Genomic DNA, 21,105 nt, shown 5'->3' with positions numbered 1-21,105 from the left:
CTTTGAACCGTGATTCTCAGATCTCAGCCTCCTGAGTAGCTAGGATGACAGGTGTGAGCCACCGGCACCCGACTAGTTTATTTATTTTTTTAATTTTAATCAGCACCTAATAGTTGCATGTATTTATGTGGTACTGCAAGATAATTTGATACATGTATACAGTGTTTAATGACCAAAATGGTAAATTAACTTTTGCCCTTCAACACTGACAGTTTCTCCTCTCTTTGGCTCCTTAGGAAATATTGAGTAGGTGGTGAGGGGCTAGTGTGGCCCAGCTACCCTTCCACTTTGCTCACTGGAGACCAATTCTTCTACCTCCCACCTGTGAGTGAATATGTGCCCGGTGCGGCATTACCAGAGTAAACCTTAGAATGATTCCTACACAAGACAATGAAACAAATATGGCTAAATTCAGCTAAGCACCAGTGGCTCACCCCTACAATCCTAGAGAATGAGCACGGAGGATCGAGGATCAAAGCCAACCTGGGCAGCAAAGTCCATGAGACTCTTATCCTCAATTATTCACCAAAAAAAAGGAAGTAAGAGCTGTGGCTCAAGTGGTAGAGCAACGGCCTTGAGCACAAAAGTTCAGGGACAGCACCCAGGCTCTGAGTTCAGGCCCCAGATTGGCACACATAAAAAAATAAGAACAACAACAACAAAGACTAAATCCTGAAGCTCTCGGCCAAAAAACACTAGCGAGTCTATTCGGTTATTTTCAGAGTTCATTACTTGTTGGAAGAGACAAAACCTCGTAGAAATTTTAATCTTTTAAAAAACATAGATTTAAAACATTTATTTTCAAATATGTAAGGTCTTACACAAATATTTTTGCTTAAAACCATGCATTCTTTTATTTATTTAGGTTTTTGTTGGTCACGGGGCCTGGTCGCTGTCCCTCAGCTCTTCAGCTCAAGGTGAGCTCTGCCTCTTGAGCCACAGCGCCACTTCCAGTTTTCTGGTGATTAATTGGAGGTAACAGTCTCACACACTACATTCCTGCCCGGGCTGGCTTTGAACCGTGATTCTCAGATCTCAGCCTCCCGAGTAGCTAGGATGACAGGCGTGAGCCACCAGCACCGGACAAACGATGCATTCTTAAAAGGAATACATAAGCAAAACACACAGGCCTTCCCTATGGAGCAGGTACAGCGTGCTTTGGGCAGAGATGGGGCCTCCTGACTTGAAAATGGAAACTGAGTCTCCTCAGGACTGCCTGTACCCCTGGACCTTTTAACTTCAGTAACTGCCAAGAATAAGTTGGTGGCCGGTGGTTAAGTGCTTGTCTCATATGTACAAAATAAAATAAAAATAAAATTCCTTTGCTCATTAAGGATACTCTATAAAATTATAACCCAGAGGGTAGGGTGGAAGAAAACAACTTTTAAATAGAATTTTAAGACATGTATAACACAGTTGGGTTTTTTTTTCTTCTCGTTCTATTAGGCTAGTACGCAAACCACACTTTCAATTACTAATAAGTTAAATCTCGGGCTGGGAAGGTGGCTCAGTGGTAGAGTGCTTGACTTGCATGCCTGAGGCCCTGGGTTCAATTCCCCAGCACCACATAAGCAAAAAGAAAAAAGCCGGAAGTGGCGCTATGGCTCAAGTGGTAGAGCGCTAGCCTTGAGCTGAAGAGCTGAGCTGAGGGACAGCGCCTAGGCCCAGAGTTCAGGGCCCATGACCGGAAAAAAAAAAAAATAAAACAAAAACAAACTAATAAGTTAAACCTCTTGTACTCAATTGCTAATATTTTCTGAGTGATAATTCAGCAAATTTCACGTTGTTTTTTTTTTTTAAACAAAGGCTTATTGTCATTTTTTAAAAAAGAGAGAGAAAGGAAAGGAGAGAGGAAGCTGGCAGAGTGGGCGGGTGAGCATGGAGACTGGGAGTAGTTTTGCTTTGCTTTCTCAACGATCTTCTTACATAAAAGCCTCGTAATGTCTCCAGAGGGAGACACACCACCGGCCACCATTAGGTCTTTAATTTTTCCTCCAGATAGTGTTTACAATCAACCCGTAGGAGGGAGTCCACATTTAAACTTATTAGCCAACGTGGGTGTCCATTTGCCGTGAAGGACAATTGGTAGTTTGAACAATCAATGAGAGTTTATTTTAGGAGAAAACTTACTGAAATTTGCAGGAAATAACCTTTTTGTTCCAAAACAGCTGTCATTGAACACCATTATATCTACAACAATTAAAATTATCTTTGGTGACTTTTAGCATCTGGCAGGGCTCCATTATTGTTCACTTAAATATTTTTCAAGTTTGCTAGGACATTTGCCCAGTGTGTGCTGACGGCTCTTGATTGTCAATGCGTATCTAAGAATTCACCTTTGTGCCATTACTTTTTTGGGCTGTGGGATCCAGTGCTAATTGCTACAGTGACTTGCCTGAGAAATCGAGCAATATTTATTAGGAAATTGCAGCTCCTGTCTCCAAATCACTCACTTTCAAAAATAGCACAATTTATTACAGCATATTTAACAATGCGTATCCCCTCCCCCCCTTTCTCCAGATCCTCGTTAAAAATAATTCCAATTTAAAGGATTGGCTAATGGTTAGTAGGGAAAAAAAATAAAAATAAAGAGCAAAGGGCAACATGTGGCATCATCCCGATAAAAATGATTGAAAATCCTGAAGAAAATCTTGAAATTGGAGTCACTCTGAATATCCATGCTGGGGACTAATGGTTAAATAAAAACCAAACAAAAAACAGCCGCTTACAATTTTACATCCCAATGGAAGTCAGCATCCTTTCCAAAATAGTTGGTATTGGAAAAATAAAATGGCCAGCACTGCCATCCTATAATGCCTCAACCAACCTAAATCCTAAATCAGAACTCACGTTTGTTACTTAATTAAAAGAATAAATAAAATGTTTGTCTTCAGAACTGATAATTAAACACTGAAACTAGCCTAAATCCATCAGATGATTAAAAATAAAAGCAATAGTTTATAATACTCAGGCGTTGTCACTGTGAATTTATTTTGTTATTTTTTATTTTTTCACAATAACATTTTGAGAGTCATAATTTGCCATGATCTTATCCAAATCTAAAAAAAAAAGTATTTGGAAAATATCTAAGTTATTATTATTCTTTGTTTAGATCATTATACCCTAACACTTTTCTGAGCACTCACAATAATTAACTTTTCATGTCAAAAAAAATTACTGGAAAGAATTTAGAAGGGCTAGCAGGAGAAAACTAATTTAACTTCCTATAAAATTCTGCAGAATACAAAACACTGTCAGCTTTGTGTGTTGTGTTCGGGGCACTGCCAATTTGCACAAACTTTTTCAACAGGTATTTTTTTCTCCAAGTCCCCTCAATTTTGGACACTCAAATCCTGAATTATTTTTGAAAAAAAAAAAAAAAAGCTGTTAATAAGCTTATTTCCTGAGGTGGTTGAAGCAGGAGTGTGCAGAATGGTTTTTTTAAAAGTGGGCTACATCACTAGCTTGCATAAAATTTGAAACAGACTAAAAACTTGAAGATAAATACTCCAAACTGGTAAAAGATCTTAGCACCTGGTGACAGAATCCTGGTAACTTTCTCTTGTCTGCACTTTCTGCATTTTTCAGAAATTCAGGTTTTGCTTCCGATGTTTGCAGAATGGTGAACATCAAAGCTGGGGCAAGCCGCTCATCGGTGGCGAAAATGCAAATGAAAAACACTTTTACACTGAGTTATTTCAAAGGAAAAAAGTGAAAGACCCACTTATTTATCTAAAATCATTCAGGCTCTAAAGTTTATCTATCTATCTATCTAAAACAATTTATTTATTTATCTAAAATAATTCTAAGCTCTTTCCTTTTATTTGCGGCACATAAACTTTGGATCAAAACGTGGAATAGTCTAGACAACGTGGGCTCTAGAAAGTAGCTGCACCTGTATCCCCCCTCCCCCCCCAGGGCCAAAAGAGGTGGAGCTACCGAATAAATATTCATCCTCCATTAGGAAAAGGAATTAAGCCTACTCTTTTACTTACCATTGTGCACAGGTCTAATGGCATTCATGGGCTAGTGATTATTACTAGTAAAGCCATGTTTCAGAGTTTTATTGCGCGGAGCAATTTTAGGTGGGAAGAGAGTATTTCCATTCAGCTGAGTGTGTGAGCGGAGCTGCGAGATTCTGAATGAGGGTGGCTATTTACTTTGTGAAATTCAAGAACTGCCGGATTGTGGCCCTCAAGGCTGTCACTGGTCCCAAACAAGGAACATATTTGTTTACTTACACTGATGCTCTTGGCTGGGGGTGGGGGGGTGGGGTGGATTTAGCTCCAGCAGAACTGTCTGCAAGAAGAGTCACGCTTACACAATGGCAATTCTAGAAAAGCCAACCTTTCAGCGGGAGGAAGCTGCCCCATTGGGGAAGAGAGGCGGGCTGACAAGGCAGCGGGGGAGTGGGGTCAGAAAATAAAAGAACTCAAGTCAGGGCGAAAGAGTTTTCCAGCAAAAGCAGTTCATAAGCAACTAACTCTCCATCCGCCTCCTACATAGGAATCAGAAACTGTGAAATACTTCTGATCTGAGAGTCCAGAGACAAATGGGGAAGTTGAAAAAGGACTGTGTGACCCTGCTTGTGACCTTGCCAGTACTTCTTATTATCTTTGCAAAAACAACACGTGGACTGAGAGGAGAGAGGACCTAAGAGAAGAAGATGAGATCTTTAATTTACATGTCCCTTGGTTTCTGTTGTGTGTGTTTTTTTAGTATATTTCATGATAATCTCACAATAATTTGTGAAAGAAAGAAAAAGAAAGAGAGAACAAAAGAAAGAAAGAAAGAAAGAAAGAAAGAGCGAGAGAGAAAGAAAGAAAGAAAGAAAGAAAGAAAGAAAGAAAGAAAGAAAGAAAGAAAGAAAGAAAGAAAGAAAGAAAGAAAAGAAAGAAAGAAAGAAGTTGAAAAGCAAACCATATATGCAAAGCTATTCTCAGCTGGGTTGAAAAACAAAAAATTAACCTTCACCTTTGTGTCTTAACTTCTCTTCCCTTTTTTTTTAAGTATGTAATGATTATTTTAACCTATCATATCAGAGGCAGCGCAGGAAGATTGGAGTTTGAGGGCAGAGAAGAATCTGACTCAGCAAACAGTCATCTAAGCATCCTTCGGGGTTTTTGGGGAGTCATCTGAGGGTCTTAGGAATCTGGATTGCTACAGCAACTTGCAGGTTACATTTCTTTCTTCCTTCAACTAGTTTTTGCACGTGTCAGAATTGAAATGTTCTGAAGTTTCCCTCTTATTTAAGTGTTTAGCAGGCAGTCCGTTGTTTTAGCACACGCAGTGTATATGAAGTTATACACACATGTGCGTATACACACACATATCACTGTGACAACCCTTCACAAGTCAGAACAGTTTTCCATTCTCAGAGTACACCGTGTTCTTTTCTAAAAAAACCGAAAGTCTGCGAAAGTTCTAACGATCTCTACAGTGGGTATCAAACATAATTCTTCCTTTCTAATTTGGAAAGCACCAACACTGGCCATTACTTGTTTCCTAGTAATTTTCCACACGTCAATCACCCCAACTTGAAACTCCTCAGCCCTGGACCAGGCCTCTCTGCTGGTGTATGACTTTTCCCACGGGACCCTTTAAATAAATTCTAAGATTTTTTTCCCATAATTAATTAATCGCAGAAATCAAAATGAGACATGTCACCAGGGCCTTATTTAAAGCCAAGAAATTTATTGGCTATTTTCCAGGCTTTCTTTCTAAATTAAACAGCTAGCATCCTGGTCCTTGCTTCTCTGTCACCTGAGGTTGCTACCCTTTGGAGAGCCAACACATGCAGGCAAGATTCAGTCCACATGAAACTCTGCATGTGTGTTTTGTTTCAAGTAAAATCTCCACAGTCAAGTGTGTTTTTAAGAAACATACATTTATGCCGGGTGCTGGTAGCTCACACCTGTACCTAGCTACTCAGGAGGCTGAGATCTGAGGATCACAGTTCAAAGCCAGACAGGGCAGGAAAGTCTGTGAGACTCTTATCTCCAATAAACCACTGTGGTTCCAGTGGTAGAGTACTTGCCTTGAGCTGAAGAGCTGAGGGACAGAGCCCAGGCCCAGAGTTCAAGCCCCATGACTGACAAAATTTCATAGTAAAACACGACCATTTTCCTTCTGTGTGTGTGTGTGTGTGTGTGTGTGTGTGTGTGTGTGTGTGTGTAGCTAGTAACTGATATAAGGTCCACATAGGCCAAGCCCATGTCTGCCGGGGAGCCGCACCTCCACCCCCCCCTCCAGTGCTAGAATGATTCATGACTTATGGCAGCTCCAGTTCTTTTCTCCAAGTCTACCTCTTTAGGTCTGGTGGCAATTCCGTGTGTGCTGGTGTGTGGATGGTTTGTAGACGGATTACCCTGGTTATACTTTATCTCAGGTGACTCAGCACTGCCTCTCCTTTGTAACTCAGAGGGTTCCAGGGCGCTGGAAGAGAAAGATGAACTTTGCCAGGGTCAGATATGTAGAGTCCAGTCATGGTGTGTGTGTGTGCGTGTGTGCCTGTGTATGTGTGTGTGTATGTGAGAGAGAGAGATTTAATTCCCAAGCCAAACTCAAGATGGTCTATTCTTTTTTTTTTGTTGGTTGTGGGGCTTGAACTCTGGGCCTGACTCTGTCCCTCAGCTTTTAAGATCAAGGCTAGCACTCTACTACTTGAGCTACAGTGCTACTTCCGGCTTCTTCTTTTTATGTGGTGCTGAGGAATCGAACCCAGAGCCTCATGCATGCAAGGCAAGCACTCTACTACTGAGCCATCTTCCCAGCCCAAGATTGTCTATTCTTTTGGAAAGTCTTGCTGATTGAATTTGACAAACCATTACATGTAGCTTAAAAAAAAAAAAAAGAGCTGGGCACTGTGTCTTCTTTTCCCTTCACTTCCTTTTTTCCTTCCTCTCTTCCCTTCCTTCCTTTCTGAGACATACTTTCCTATTAGCCTAAAGCAAAATGTTGTTTTCTCACAGGTTAGGTAGGGGGCCTCGCGGTCAACCTTCGGGAGACATCCACCCAGGGCTCATGAGCAGTACACCCCTAAACATGCACTGCAGACACCTCTATGGGTTCCCTAGCTTTCCCATTGTGGCTGTGGCCTCTGAACCTGCTGTGGCTGCCTTCCTAAATGTGGCTCTGTCTTCTGCTCCTACCTTTCATTCACATCTCTGTCTGTCTGTCTGTCTGTCTGTCTGTCTGTCTCCTGATCCTTAGTGGAGCTTGAGCCTGGTGCCTGATGCGTGCTAAGCATGTTCTACCACTCAGCTACACGCAGCACACGCCCCGCCCGGCTGTCTGCCTCAGTCTCCCTCTTTTCTTTTTGGTAATGGGGAGGTGTGAGCGCTGGAAGTTGAATCCAGCGCCCCCTGCTCTACCCCTGGACCACAGCTCAGCGTGGCACCGGCTATATTTGAGATGGGGTCTCCCTTCTTACCCAGGCAAGTGATCTCTTGACATAGCTGAGACGGCAGGCACTCACCACCACGCCAGCTTGCTCCACTGGGAAGGAGCCTCGTGGACTTTCCTGCTGGAGCTGACCTGGAACTGGTCACAGGCGTGGCCCTGGGGCGGGCTCTTGCCTTTTTCTTCCCATGTCTGGCGGCATGCCTCCCTCCACATCTGAGCTCTCTCCTCTTCCGTCCACTCCCTGTGTCTTCCTTGCTTGTCAAAACCTCTAAGTTATTATAAAACCCTTCATTCTCGAACTTCAATGGAAAAGCTGGCAATCTAATGAATTTCTAATTTCTTTAAAGGTGTGAGTGATAATCTCCGATTCTTTTTTCATACACTTGGATGACCTCTGACAAAAGGAAGCATTTTTCTTGTAGCTTACAGAATTGCCATTAAAAAAAAAAAAAGAATCAGTCACACCTGTAATCCTAGCTTCTTAGGAGGCTGAGACTTGAGGATCTTAGTTTGAAGCCAGCCAGGGCAGGAAAGTCCCTGAGGCTCTTATCTCCAATTAAACACAAAGAAAGAAAGAGAGAAAGAGAGAGAAAAGAAAGAAAGAAAGGAAGGAAGGAGGGAGGGAGGAAGAGAAGGAAGGGAGGGAGGAAGGGAGGGAGGGAGGAAAGGAGGAAGGGAGAAAGAAAGAAAGGAAGGAAGGAAGGAAGGAAGGAAGGAAGGAAGGAAGGAAGGAAGGAAGGCAGGCAGGCAGGCAGGCAGGCAGGCAGGCTGCAAGTGGTGCTGTGGCTCAAGTGGTAGAGTGCTAGTCTTGAGCACAAAAAGTTCAGGGATGGCACCCAGGCCCTGAGTTCAAGCCCCAGTATAAGAGAAAGAAAGAAAGAAAGAAAGAAAGAGGGAGGTAGAGGTAGGAAGGAAGGAAGGAAGGAAGGAAGGTAGGAAGGAAGGAAGGAAGGAAGGAAGGAAGGAAGGAAGGAAGGAAGGAAGGAAGGAAGGAAAGAATCAGGTATTCAAAGGGGCTTCTGATAATTTTTTGAAGTTTCTTTTTTTTTTTTTTTTTGTCCGTCCTGGGGCCTGAACTCTGGGCCTGGGCGCTGTCCCTCAGCTCTTCAGTTCAAGGCGAGCGCTCTACCACTTGAGCTACAGCGCCACTTCCAATTTTTTGAAGTTTCTTATGATTACTTTAGAAAAAAATTATCCTAGGTGTTGAAACACATCGTTATCCTTAAAAGTACAGTTGCCAAAGGTGGCAAATCAAAATGTAGGTGCCTGGTGAAGTGTGAACTACAGGTAGACGGTGCATCATTGCTTGGTGTGAGCATGTCTCGTGTCGTCTTTGAGATGCTTCGGTGTTCATGGAAGTCAGATGCCACGGGGCACTCGGTGTTGGCTGACTGAGGGGTGTCTGTGTTCATGAAATGTCTGTGAGCTGTGCTTGTCTGTCTGTCTGTGAGCTGTGCTTGTCTGTCTGGAACTAATTGCACTTAGAGTTTCCTTGCCACCTTTCTTCCCTGGCACGATTTCCTGTTGACATTTTAATGGCCCCGTGTACCGGAGTAAAAGTGCAGAAACTGTCATTCAAACGAGTTTGCTTCAAGCTCTGTGAGAGGAAACGGCAGACTTGGCGTCTATTTGTTCCCTACTAGTTCTGAATTCAAAACAAAGCTCCAGCCTCCTCTCCCTCCTCCCCTGGGTCTTCACTTCCTTCTGGTCCCCTCGTCCATCCGTGCTGACGGCTTTAGTGCAGGAAAAACGCGCTGATGAACTCAAGTCCCTGTCACCTGTGTGAGGAGCGCGTGCTGTAACTCACAGAGGCGAGCGCTTCACCTCTCATGAATTAGCTTCATAGCTGCATAATACTGCTTTCTTTTTTTTTCTGCTTCCTTTTTCTTTTCCTCCTTCCTTCTTCCCTCTCATGTTCCCTCCTTCTCTTCTTTCCTTCTTTTTTTTTTGGGGGGGGGAGTGCTGGAATGGGTTTGAACTCAGGGACTCATTCTTGCTTAGCTTTTTCACTCAAGGTTGGCACTCTACCACTCGAACCACATCTCCACTTCTGGCGTTTTGCTGGTTAACTGGAGATAAGAGTCTCTTGGAATTGTCTTCCCGGGTTGGCTTCGAACTGCAATCCCCAGATCTCAGACTCCTAAGTAGTTAGGATTACAGGTGTGAGCCACTGGCACTCAGCTTAGTGTTTATTTCTGAATAGATCTGTCATTTAAAACAAAATATTTGGAAGTATGACTCACTCACTAATAGCTAACACTTACTGAGCATTTGAAGGCACCATTCAAGCATTATGTACCGGCTTACATCTTCAGCATGCAGAGCAATGAGGTGGGGATTCTCTCCGTCTGACAGATGCGGACAATGAGAACAACTTCCAAACTCCCTCCCTGAAGAGTCAGGTGACATCCAGGTTCCTCTATTCTCCCCATTACTGGGACCTCCCCCCCCCCCCCCCCCCCCCCCCCCGTCTCTTCCTGTCTCTCACTTCCTGGCCAAGAGGTAATGGCACCTTGCTGTGACAGTCCCCCAAAACAACAGAAACCACCAACCACAGCTAAAATCTCCACCTACTTTCTACAGGGACCGGAAGCTGACGGACACACCTGTCACCTGTGACTCCTGTCACCTGACACACATCTGGGTTTGCTTTTGAATCTGGTGAACAAAGTGAGTATGAACTTCAGTGTACACATTTTTTAGGTGGAGGTATGTTTTCACTTCTCTCAGCTAAATGCCTAGGTGTGGAGTTGTGAATGATCTGAAATAAGAAAATCATCGCTGGCGAGGCCATGGGCTGTCCCTGTTTCCAGTCCTGTACACGGCCGAGGCAAACCTAGCTGATTACCCTATAAAGCCAGAAGACAAGGCCCCGCCTCTTAGTTACTGGCAGGCACCCAAATTGCAAGAATATTGACTAAGATGAGGGGAAAAAACAGCTTTGTAAAAGCCTGCCTACATGACCTACCCCATAAACCTTAAGCAAATAACAGTTTACTGTACATGCTTTGAAAGAAAAAAGACATCCCATGCATTACTAGTTTCTGTTAAAATGTTATCATGAGAGAGCGTTGTCCGGATGTTCTTCAGGAAGCATAGAGAATGAGCTGTTTGTACCTGTTTATCATTCGTTGATGGGCGAGGATGAGCCCCTTTCTCAGACCCTACAGATAGCCGTGGATATGAGAATGCAGATAGCCAATTAGCATCCGACTTCAATTCCTTTGCAGATATTCCCTGTGTAATTGCTTTTGTTTTTTTCAATGGCTGTCCCAATAGTGGGCAAGAGTTTTCTTTCCTCTCCTCCCTCCCTGACAGGTCTTGGCTCGGGTCTTTTTGCTAACAGTCACGCTAACAGGAGTGGTTGCTACTTCAGGGGAATATTATTCAGCCATAAAAAGATGAAAAACCTTCCATTTTAGATAAGATGGATGAATCTAGAAGATATTACACAAAGCAAAGTAAATCAGACACACAACAACAAAAACATGATATGCTCTCTTATATATGGAATCTAAAAGAAAGTACATCACAGAAGCAAAGGAAGAAATGTGGTCTCCAGGGGAGTGGGGGGTGGAGTAGGGTATGTTGGGCAAAAGGGGGCAAACTTTGGATTATAAATGAATGAGATCTGGAGGTCTGATGAGCAGAGCAGGAGAGGGGTGTGCTAATTAATTTGTTTTGCTTTGTTTCATTTATTTTGAGACAGGGTTCTCATGATGTTGACCAGGCTGGCCTCGAACCCAGAGTTCTCCTGTCTTAGTCTTGAGCAGCTGGAATTACAGTTGTAGCTGTGCTTGGCTTATTAACTAATTTGCTTGTGGTAATCATTACATGGTGTCTACACTATGTATAAGGATTGTATAGACTCATCTGTACTCAACAGCCGGTTTATGTTTTAAAAGAGCCGTTTACCTAAGTCCTCTCTTAGACACCCTCCCAAGGCTGCCTCCAGCAAGACAAAACATCATTGCAAAGAAATCAGGGACCAGCAGGGCAGAAGCTATACTGTGTTTTTCACGCAAGGCATACACAGGCTATTTTAAAGAAGCATTCAGTAGAGGAAAAACATGAGTGACTATCTAGCTGGAGAAAGCGGTGACAGAAAAGCAAATAAATCCAAAATCTACAATATCACTCTTCCCTCGCTAGTGCAGATAATTGGCAAGTTTAAAAAATTCTTCAAGCGGAGCCCTGGTGACTCATACTTGTAATCCTAGATATTCAAGAGGCTGCGATCCACAGGATCAAGGTTCAAAGCCATTCCAGACAGAAAAGCCTACAAGACTCTATCTCTAAAATAACCAGAAAAAAAAGTCAGGCTGTTGCCCAAGCAAGGCCCTGAGTTCAAACCTCAGTATATGAGGGTGTGTGTATGTATGTGTGTGTATGTGTATGTATGTGTTTATATGTGTGTGTGTATGTGTGCGTGTATATGTGTATGTGTGTGTAGTGTGTATGTGTGTGTATTTGGGGCCAAGTTTTGTTATATAAACCAGTCCATGTTGACTTTGAACTCATGGTCTTCCTGCCTCAGCCTCCTGCATGGCTGGAATTACAGACATGCATCAATGTACTCAGCCAATCAAAATGTTTGATCCTTTCCTCCTACTTGATGAAATTAAACTTGAGTAATTTGTTATCACATAGCATTTCATTGGTTTCCTTAAAAGTACACTCAAACACAAAGCCCTGAGTTCAAAGTCCAGTACTGCCTAGAATTTTTTTTTGAGAAGCACTTGATTGTACTTCTCTATAAATATATTCTTCCATATACTTTAGTCCTTGAAATTTTGGCCACCAAAATTAAGCAGGAAATTTCAGGGCTAGCCTTTTAACCCAGCGTTAAGAAAGGTGGAAACAGTTTTGTTTTGAGTGACTGAGGACACCAGGAAGTGACAGGGCATCCACACCTCTCATGCCTTTAATTTCTTTTTCCTCCTGAAGGATCTTTCTAGCACAGTGTCCTCTACACGACTGCAGTCAGCTAAGTCTGAGCTGATGGTTATCTGGTTCACATCTGCGGCCTCTTCTAGAAGCTTGCCGACTCCTGATAGAAAAGACGCTCACGGGCGATCTGTGCCGAGGGTGGCCAGTGTAAGGTGTGTAAGATACACGAGGGGATTTCACCAAATCAGTGTGCGAAGAGCACAGACGCGGGCTGGCGCTGGGTGTTGACGGGCTGTGGCGCAGTCGCAGGGCGCGCGGGCGGGCGCGCGGGCGGGCGGCAGGCGCAGGGCGCGCGGGCGGGCGGGCGGCGCAGGGCGCGCGGGGCGGGCGGCAGGCGCAGGGCGGGCGGGCAGCAGGCACAGGGCGCGTGGGCGGGCGGCGCAGGGCACGCGGGCGGGCGGGCGGGGCGGCAGGCGCAGGGCACGCGGGCGGCAGGCGCAGGGCACGCGGGCGGGCGGCGCAGGGCACGCGGGCGGGCAGCAGGCGCAGGGCGCGTGGGCGGCAGGCGCAGGGCACGCGGGCGGGCGGGCGGGCGGCAGGCGCAGGGCACGCGGGCGGCAGGCGCAGGGCACGCGGGCGGGCGGCGCAGGGCACGCGGGCGGGCAGCAGGCGCAGGGCGCGCGGGCGGGGCGGGCGGCGCAGGGCACGCGGGCGGCAGGCACAGGGCGCGCGGGCGGCAGGCGCAGGGCGGGCGGGCGGGCGGCGCAGGGCGGGCGGGCGGCGCAGGGCACGCGGGCGGCAGGCGCAGGGCGGGCGGGAGGCAGGCGCAGGGCGCGCGGGGCGGGCGGCAGGCGCAGGGCGCGCGGGGCGGGAGGCAGGCGCAGGGCACGCGGGCGGGCGGCAGGCGCAGAGCGGGCAGCAGGCACAGGGCGCGTGGGCGGGCGGCGCAGGGCGCGCGGGCGGCAGGCGCAGGGCACGCGGGCGGCAGGCACAGGGCACGTGGGCGGCGCAGGGCGCGCGGGCGGCAGGCACAGGGCGCGCGGGCAGCAGGCGCAGGGCGGGCGGGCGGCGCAGGGCACGAGGGCCGCAGGCACAGGGCGCGCGGGGCGGGCGGGCAGCAGGCGCAGGGCGGGCGGGCGGCGCAGGGCACGAGGGCCGCAGGCACAGGGCGCGCGGGCGGGCGGCAGGCGCAGGGCGGGCGGGCAGCAGGCACAGGGCGCGTGGGCGGGCGGCGCAGGGCACGCGGGCGGGGCGGTGCGGGCGGCAGGCGCAGGGCACGCGGGCGGCAGGGCGCAGGGCACGCGGGCGGGCGGCGCAGGGCACGCGGGCGGGCAGCAGGCGCAGGGCGCGTGGGCGGCAGGCGCAGGGCACGCGGGCGGGCGGGCGGGCGGCAGGCGCAGGGCACGCGGGCGGCAGGCGCAGGGCACGCGGGCGGGCGGCGCAGGGCACGCGGGCGGGCAGCAGGCGCAGGGCGCGCGGGCGGGCGGGCGGCGCAGGGCACGCGGGCGGCAGGCACAGGGCGCGCGGGCGGCAGGCGCAGGGCGGGCGGGCGGGCGGGGCAGGGCGGGCGGGCGGCGCAGGGCACGCGGGCGGCAGGCGCAGGGCGGGTGGGCGGCAGGCGCAGGGCGCGCGGGCGGGAGGCAGGCGCAGGGCGCGCGGGCGGGCGGCAGGCGCAGAGCGGGCAGCAGGCACAGGGCGCGTGGGCGGGCGGCGCAGGGCGCGCGGGCGGCAGGCGCAGGGCACGCGGGCGGCAGGCACAGGGCACGTGGGCGGCGCAGGGCGCGCGGGCGGCAGGCACAGGGCGCGCGGGCAGCAGGCGCAGGGCGGGCGGGCGGCGCAGGGCACGAGGGCCGCAGGCACAGGGCGCGCGGGCGGGCGGCAGGCGCAGGGCGCGCGGGCCGCAGGCACAGGGCGCGCGGGGCGGGCAGCAGGCACAGGGCGGGCAGCAGGCGCAGGGCGGGCGGCAGGCGCAGGGCGCGCGGGCCGCAGGCACAGGGCGCACGGGCGGGCGGCAGGCGCAGGGCGCGCGGGCGGGCGGCGCAGGGCGCGCGGGCGGCCCTGCACTCCGGTCCCGGCCTCCGCGTGTCCCCGCTTGTGTGCAGCGGTGTGGAGTGACGCGGCCAGCGAGTGGTCGCAGTAAGGACCTCGTGCTGGTTTTCTGGTGGCGCAGGGGAACAGCACCTGGGGACGGGACAGAAGGCCTCTCCCCCTGGGGACACTGCGAGCGGACCAGCTCTCCTGTGGCTGGCGGTTGGGGTGAGCGCGGATGTGCGGGCACCGCCTCCCAGGCAGCCACCGGAGCCATCTCGCCCGCCCGGGGTGGCCGGCCCGCGGGCGCCCGCAGCGGCCCCCGGCTGGCCAGCTCTGTCTACACGGGCCTGGCGGACTGACCCCTACCAGCCGTAAATAAAGATCATGCTGATGTGGACAGAAGGTGGAAAACTCCTATTTAGACGAAGTGTGATGGGGGCCGGCCAGGGGAGGCGTCGGGGAGAGAAGCCACAGGACGGGCGCGCCCGCGTTCTTTCATTCCCTCCACTGAGCCGGTTTAGATGAAAATACGAACATCTCCACCACCTTAGGGAGTCTGCCTGCAGGGCACGGGTGGCATTTCAGGGCTCAGCGATTCACTGGAAGGCGTTCTCGGTGCCCGGTGCCTCCTCTGCCCCTCTACCTCATTCCCATCTGATTCCTGAGTCCTATTCCCACTGGGGAATCTCCCCCTCCCTGCCCCAGAACTCGGGCCTCTGTCTTGTCCTTAGGAATCTTCTCCCTGAAGGAACGAACTCCTCTACTCCTGCGATACAGCCCAGGGCATTCCCGGGGCGGACCAGCATGTGGGGAGATGCAGAAACAAGAACCAACGCGCCATGCTCGGGGAGATCCCAAGGATGTTCTGCATGATTGAAATGAAGAATCCAAGAGGCGTCTGGGGCAAGATGGGCAGGGAAGCCCTGGCATGGTCCCGGAGTGAGGCCCCCAGCCTCAGCCTGCGGGGAAGTCGCGCAGGGACGCGGATCTTACGGAGGACATGTGTACAGACAGCCCAGGTGTGAGGCTGTACTTGGAAAAGAGAGAAATATGAAATTACTGTGACAATGGTGGTAGTGCTGCTGCTGTTAGGGGTAGAACTCAGGGCCTCACACATGCTAGGTAAGCACCCTAACATGCTATCCGTCCAGATACATGGATTACTCTGTGGATCTATTACATCAGCATTCAACACAGAGTGGTCGGCTCCTATCACTAAAACTTCCCATCTCGAGTAGTCTTTCTGCTTGCTTGGCTGGTGCTTTACCATGTGAGCCATGCCTCCAGCCCAGCCTTTTTGTTACTTTGGGGGACAAGAGTTTCACAGACTTCTCTGCTCTGGCTGGCCTCAAACTTCAGATCACAGCTCCAGAGTAGCTAAGATTACAGGCATGAGTCACGGGCACCTGGCCCCAGTGCGAGTTCAGTGATTGCGTAACACTGGATCCTGAGTAGCCCAAAGTTTCAGGCATTCCTGCAGGACTAGACATCACCTTGTTTTCAGGATTTCTTCTGGTCTAAGTACCAGTGTAATGCCTGTTCTTATACACAGTACCAATATTCTCTGATTGTTTCTTTGGGGTGGCTTCCTGACAGTAGACGACCAGCCTCAAAGAGCAAAAACCCTCAGATTTTTCTAAGAATTTCCTTACTCCAAAGGCTGTGTTCCCTTCCCCCAAGTCGCTCCTTATATCCGCCTCAACCTTTGGGATTAAGCCTTCTTTATCTCTGCCAATTTGTGTAAGCAAATAGCGGTCACCACACTATGAACAGACCTTGGTGTGTCTGACTGAAACCTGACAACACCCTCCCTCCCCCCCCCCCAGACCCGGAAGCCGCTGGGTCACCCTTCAGGCCTATATGCAGCATGGGACGGCCTTAGATCCCACATGGGCGGGAGGTCAGGGCTCATTTGTCTGGCTTATTTCACACAGCCTGATGCCCTGCCAGTGGCCCACAGGGTGGCATGTGACAGAACTTCATTCTTTCCTTGTATTCCATCGCGTGCAGTCTCCATGTTTCCCTCCTCCGCTGGCCACGGCTGGACAGGTTGTGTCCTTGCTTGGCCATGGTGGACGCCGCTCAAGTCCACCTGAGCGTGCGGGCCTCGCTTGGATGTGCGTGATGAACACACAGCTCGCCACAGAGAGGGCAACGGAAGTGAGGGGAGACTAAGGCCTGGTCTCAGACGTTCCAGGCCATCATCTTGGGGTGTGCTGGTCCTGGGCCTGTGGAGATCAAGGCCGCGGATGATAGTGGCCAAAGCTGCCCACCCCAGGGAGGGCAGGAAGCCCTCAAGTTTTCAAAGTGCAGGTTCTCCTACTTCATTAAATTTACTCTAGGTATTTGAGGGTTTTTAAAAATATTATTATAAATGGAATTGTTTCCCTGGATAGTTCATTGTTAGTGTATGGACACACGACTGGTTTGTATATTGGTTTTGTGTCCCACAACTGAATCTGTCTGTTCTGGATGCTTCTTGATGGACTCTCGGGGTTTTCTACATCTAGATCATGTCTGTAGCCAACAACTTCACTTCTCCCTTTCCTGTTTGGAAGCTTGAAACTCACACACAGATGCACACACATATACACATACATGCACACACACACCCCACCCCTTGCTCCGCTAGGACTTCCAGTATGATACTGAGCAGAAGCATAGTAAGTACCTGGTCTTGCTTCTAATCTTGGAAGAGAAGCTTTCGTCTCTACCACTGACGACAGTCTACGGCAATACCACCTTGAACACGCCCGATCTCGTCTACCACTGATGACAATGCCAGCTGGGGAGCTGTCCCCCTTTGCAGCCTTTGTCATGTTGTGGTACATCCTTCATATCTAATTTGTTGAGTGTTTATCCTGAAAGGAGCTTTCTTTCTTTCATTTTTTTTTTTTTTTGGTGGTAAACTCTGGATTTTATCTTCTCTTGGCTCTCTTGCTCACAGCTGGTTCTCTACCACTTGAGCCACATCTCCAGCCCTGTCTTCGTGCTGGTTAATTAGAGGTAGAATCTCATGGACTTTTCTGCCCTGGTTATCATGGAATATTAATCTTCCAAGTCTCAGCTTCCTGAGTATCTGTGATCATAGGCATGAGCCATCGGCACCTGGTTGAGGAGGTTGAATTTTGTCAAATCCTTTCTCTGCAGATGAAGATCATATGGTTTTGACTTTCATCGTATTTGGTTTATCACACTCACTGGTGTGTATGTGCTGGAACTTTCTTACATCCCAGGAATAAACCCCATTTGCTCATAATGAGTGATCCCTGTAATTTGCTTCTGATTTTTTTTTTCCTCCAGTGCTGGGCCTGCCAGAACCCAGGACACTGCACATGCTAGGCAAACTCTGCCCTGAGCTATATCCTCCATGCTATTGAATTTGTTTGCAATTCTCTTCTTGGGATTTTCATGTTCATTGTCATTGGGAAATCTGTCCTGTTACCTTCCTCTACTGCCCTTCCTTCTCCAGCTTTGGCATCAGGACAGCACTGGCCTTCTAAAGCGAGTTCAGAATTATACTTTCCTCTTCCATTTCTTGCAAGGCTTAGGAAGGATCAATATTAGTTCTTGTTTGGTACGAGCTGGTGTGGAAGACATCGGGGCTCAGGCCCTTTCTCCGATAGATTGCATTTTCTTTTAAGTTAACTGCGTCTGCTAACTAATAAGGTAAGCATCACTGTAAATGGCCATCTGTATTTTTTTCTTAAATGACTTATGAATGCCTTTCCTTTTCTTATGAAAGTTTTACTATTAGACTATTAACACCTGACAAGTGTTATGTATGAGCCTGTCTGTATATATCAGTAGAGAACATTTTTTTTAAAACAAAACCACTCTAGGCAAACTGTATTTAAAATTACATTGAGAGTTCTTAATGTCCTCATCTTTGCTCTGCTCACTCATGTCAAGGCTAAGGTAAACACAGATAATCTAAGTAGAACTGCCCGCTGCCAGCACACCTCACGCAGGAGCTCTACATGATCCTACCACCTGTGTCTCCCAGAGGGGGTGCTCAGGGAAATATTCTTCCCTTCCTTTATGACATACTCTAGCTAAAGCTTAGTTCTAAGTTTTAGCGACGCATCCTTCCCCTGGTCTGACAGGCTGTCAAATGGATTTTCTGTTTCCTGCGCAGTTACTGAAAGGAGAAATACATGCTCTGCACACTGGCTGTATCCTCACACACGAGTGCAAACATGATGGAGACACTGTGAAGATGGTCAAACGGTCTCACTGCCGGCTAGTTATAGAACCATAACATGTGGCTCCCTTGGCTAGCTGAGTTGGCTTTTGCTGTGCAAATATGATCAAACTAGCAAATCCCCTGTGCTCAGGCCAGCGGAGCCGAGGCGGGTCATGCTTTGTCTCGCTTGAGTTTTGTAACTACAGAGTTAACCATAGTTTCTCTCTGTTGTCACTGCGCCTTGTGTGTGTCTGCATTTCTGTCAAAAACACCCTTTCTTCCTGCAGAGGCAAACCCGGGAGGTAGATGCCTACCGGAGCCGGGAGGAGCAGCCGGACTCTGCCTCCACTCCTGTCTTCCAGCTGGATTTCCTGTGAATGACCCATCCCGGCTCTGGATGCGAGTTCTTATTTTAAGTGGTTAACTGCTGACCGCGTATGTCATACTCAAATCAGGACCTCCCTTCCTGGATTTTCTGTTTCATTTTTCTAGATCCTTCTAGAAAGGCATGTGGGAGAGACAGATGAGACATGTTACCTGTTGAATAAAGAAACAGCGTAAAAATAATTTCTCTCGCACTCCCCCCGAGCAGCCTCCTCACACGCCCTTTGCCGGAGGAGTTTTAGAGTCACGTTTCTCTCTCTCATCATGAAACTACCTTTTGTAGCTGAGCACCCGGCGGCTCGTTCCTCTAATCCTAGCTATTCAGGAGGCTGAGGTCTGAGAATCAAGGTGTAGAGCCGGGCCTGAGCAGAGTCTTATCTCCAATAAGCACCAAAAGAGCCAGAAGTTGAGCTGTGGCTCTAAGTGGTAGGGCACCAGACTTGAGCAAAAAAGGCTAAGGGACAGCACCTAGGCCCCGAGTTCAAGCCCCAGAATGGGCTTCAAAACAAACAAACTTCTGTGCCCAGCACTCCATCCAAGAGCAGTTAATGTGATCAGCCGTGGCGCCGCATTCTCAGTGAGAGTTACGTTTCTCTTTGTGGTCCTGGGACGTGAGGGATTGCATACATGTGCTCACCCCTCAGACCAAGCGCCAGCGCGGGAACTTACAAAGGCGTGAACTCCCCCGTACGGAGGCACTCAGCCAGGAGAAAACCCCAGAGGGCCGACCCCACACGCAACCATTTAGGAGACTGGAGGTGGGAGCAGCGGTGGCTGATGGGAAAGTGGCCGAGCTCAAGACCTAAGTCCTGAGATGACAGGGCAGTGACTCACTGTGCAGAGCCCTAGAAAATTCCACATCCGGGGTATCAGAGGACCCCTAGCAAGGGATGGTGGTGGGGCGGCTGGAGCGCTGCATCCAGAACACTCAGTCCTCACACCTGCCCCAGATCGTCCCCTCTGCCGAGCAGCTACTCCCCACTTGGCCTGTAAAAGAGAGGCGATGGCAAGCCGGGCGCCCGTGGCTCACGCCGGTCATCCTAGCTACTCAGGAGGCTGAGATCTGAGGATCATGGTTCAAAGCCAGCCCGGGCAGGAAACTCCATGAGCCTCTGATCTCCAATAAACCACTAGAAAACCGGAAGTGGTGCTGTAGCTCAAGTGGTAGAGCGCTCGCCTTGAGCTGAAGAGCTGAGGGACAGCGCCCAGGCTCAGAGTTCAAGCCCCATGACTGACAAAAAAAAAAAAGAGAGAGAGAGAGAGAAGCAATTGACTCTTTGGAGAAACCAAAAGCGAGAGAGGGAGAGAGAGAGAGAAAGAAAGAGAGGGAGAGGCAGAGGCTCTGGGATGGGCTGTCCCGGGTGGGAACGCACAGGCGCAGTGGTGGAAGTCCCCCCCCCAACCCCATCTCCCTCCTCCCTCATCCATCTGAGCAGCCCTTCCCCTCGTACTTTCTGGAAAGGAGTATATTGATGATCTCCCCTGGGGAAACTACCGCACAGCAAAAACAGGAAATTCCGACAGGCACTGGCATGGAGAGGCATCTGAATGAAATGCAAGGTCCCAACCAGATCACAGCATCCGCACTGAAAGCTACGGGTCAGCCAGCCCTGCCCATGCCTCAGGCTGAAATGTGACCTCTCAGAGATCACTGATCTTTGAAGAACATCTCCAGCATAAGGGGGCACACAGGCATTTTTAAAAAGCACAATAAGCTGGTGGCTCACACCTGTAATTCTAACTACTCAGGAAACTGAGACTCTGGGATTGCAATTCGAAGCCATCACACACACAATCGGTGTGACTGCCAGGTGCTGGTGGCTCACGCCTCTAATCCTAGCTACTGAGGAGGCTGAGATCTGAGGATCACGGCTCAAAGCCAGCCCAGGCAGGAAAGTCCATGAGACTCTTCTCTACAATAAACCACCAGAAAACCGGAAGTGGTGTGGTGGCTCAAGTAGTAGAGCGCTCACCTTGAGCTGAAGAGTACAGGGACAGCACCCAAGCCCAGAGTTCAAGCCCCATGACTGACAAAAATAAACAAAACAAAAACAAAACAAAACAAAAAACTTTGTGACTCCATCCTTAAATTAAACAGGAAACAAGTGGGAATGGAAGCATGGATTAAGTGGTAGAGTGCCTGCTAGAAGCACAAGGCCCTGAGTTTGAAGCTATGATCTGGAAGGAAAGAAGAGAGAGAGAGAGGAGAG

General features: G+C 49.4%; 1 protein-coding gene across 1 annotated transcript; it reads right to left on the bottom strand.

Moving 5' to 3' along the window:
• Window positions 1-12,538: 12,538 nt before the first annotated feature.
• Window positions 12,539-14,599, bottom strand: LOC122108106 (basic proline-rich protein-like). Its single transcript, XM_042680078.1, has one exon. It carries the CDS (start codon window positions 14,597-14,599, stop codon window positions 12,539-12,541), a length of 2,061 nt encoding a protein of 686 aa, XP_042536012.1.
• Window positions 14,600-21,105: the final 6,506 nt, after the last annotated feature.

The sequence above is a fragment of the Dipodomys spectabilis genome, unplaced genomic scaffold (genome assembly GCF_019054845.1).
Source record: "Dipodomys spectabilis isolate Male_0828 unplaced genomic scaffold, ASM1905484v1 ptg000054l, whole genome shotgun sequence".
NCBI lineage: Eukaryota > Metazoa > Chordata > Mammalia > Rodentia > Heteromyidae > Dipodomys > Dipodomys spectabilis.
The sequence above is the reverse complement of the archived record's forward strand: the minus strand, read 5'-3'. Positions and strand labels throughout refer to the sequence as shown.

Bases quoted from the DNA above. Each gene is read 5' to 3' on its own strand.
- LOC122108106 (XM_042680078.1), bottom strand. From the start codon at position 14,599: ATGGCTCCGGTGGCTGCCTGGGAGGCGGTGCCCGCACATCCGCGCTCA.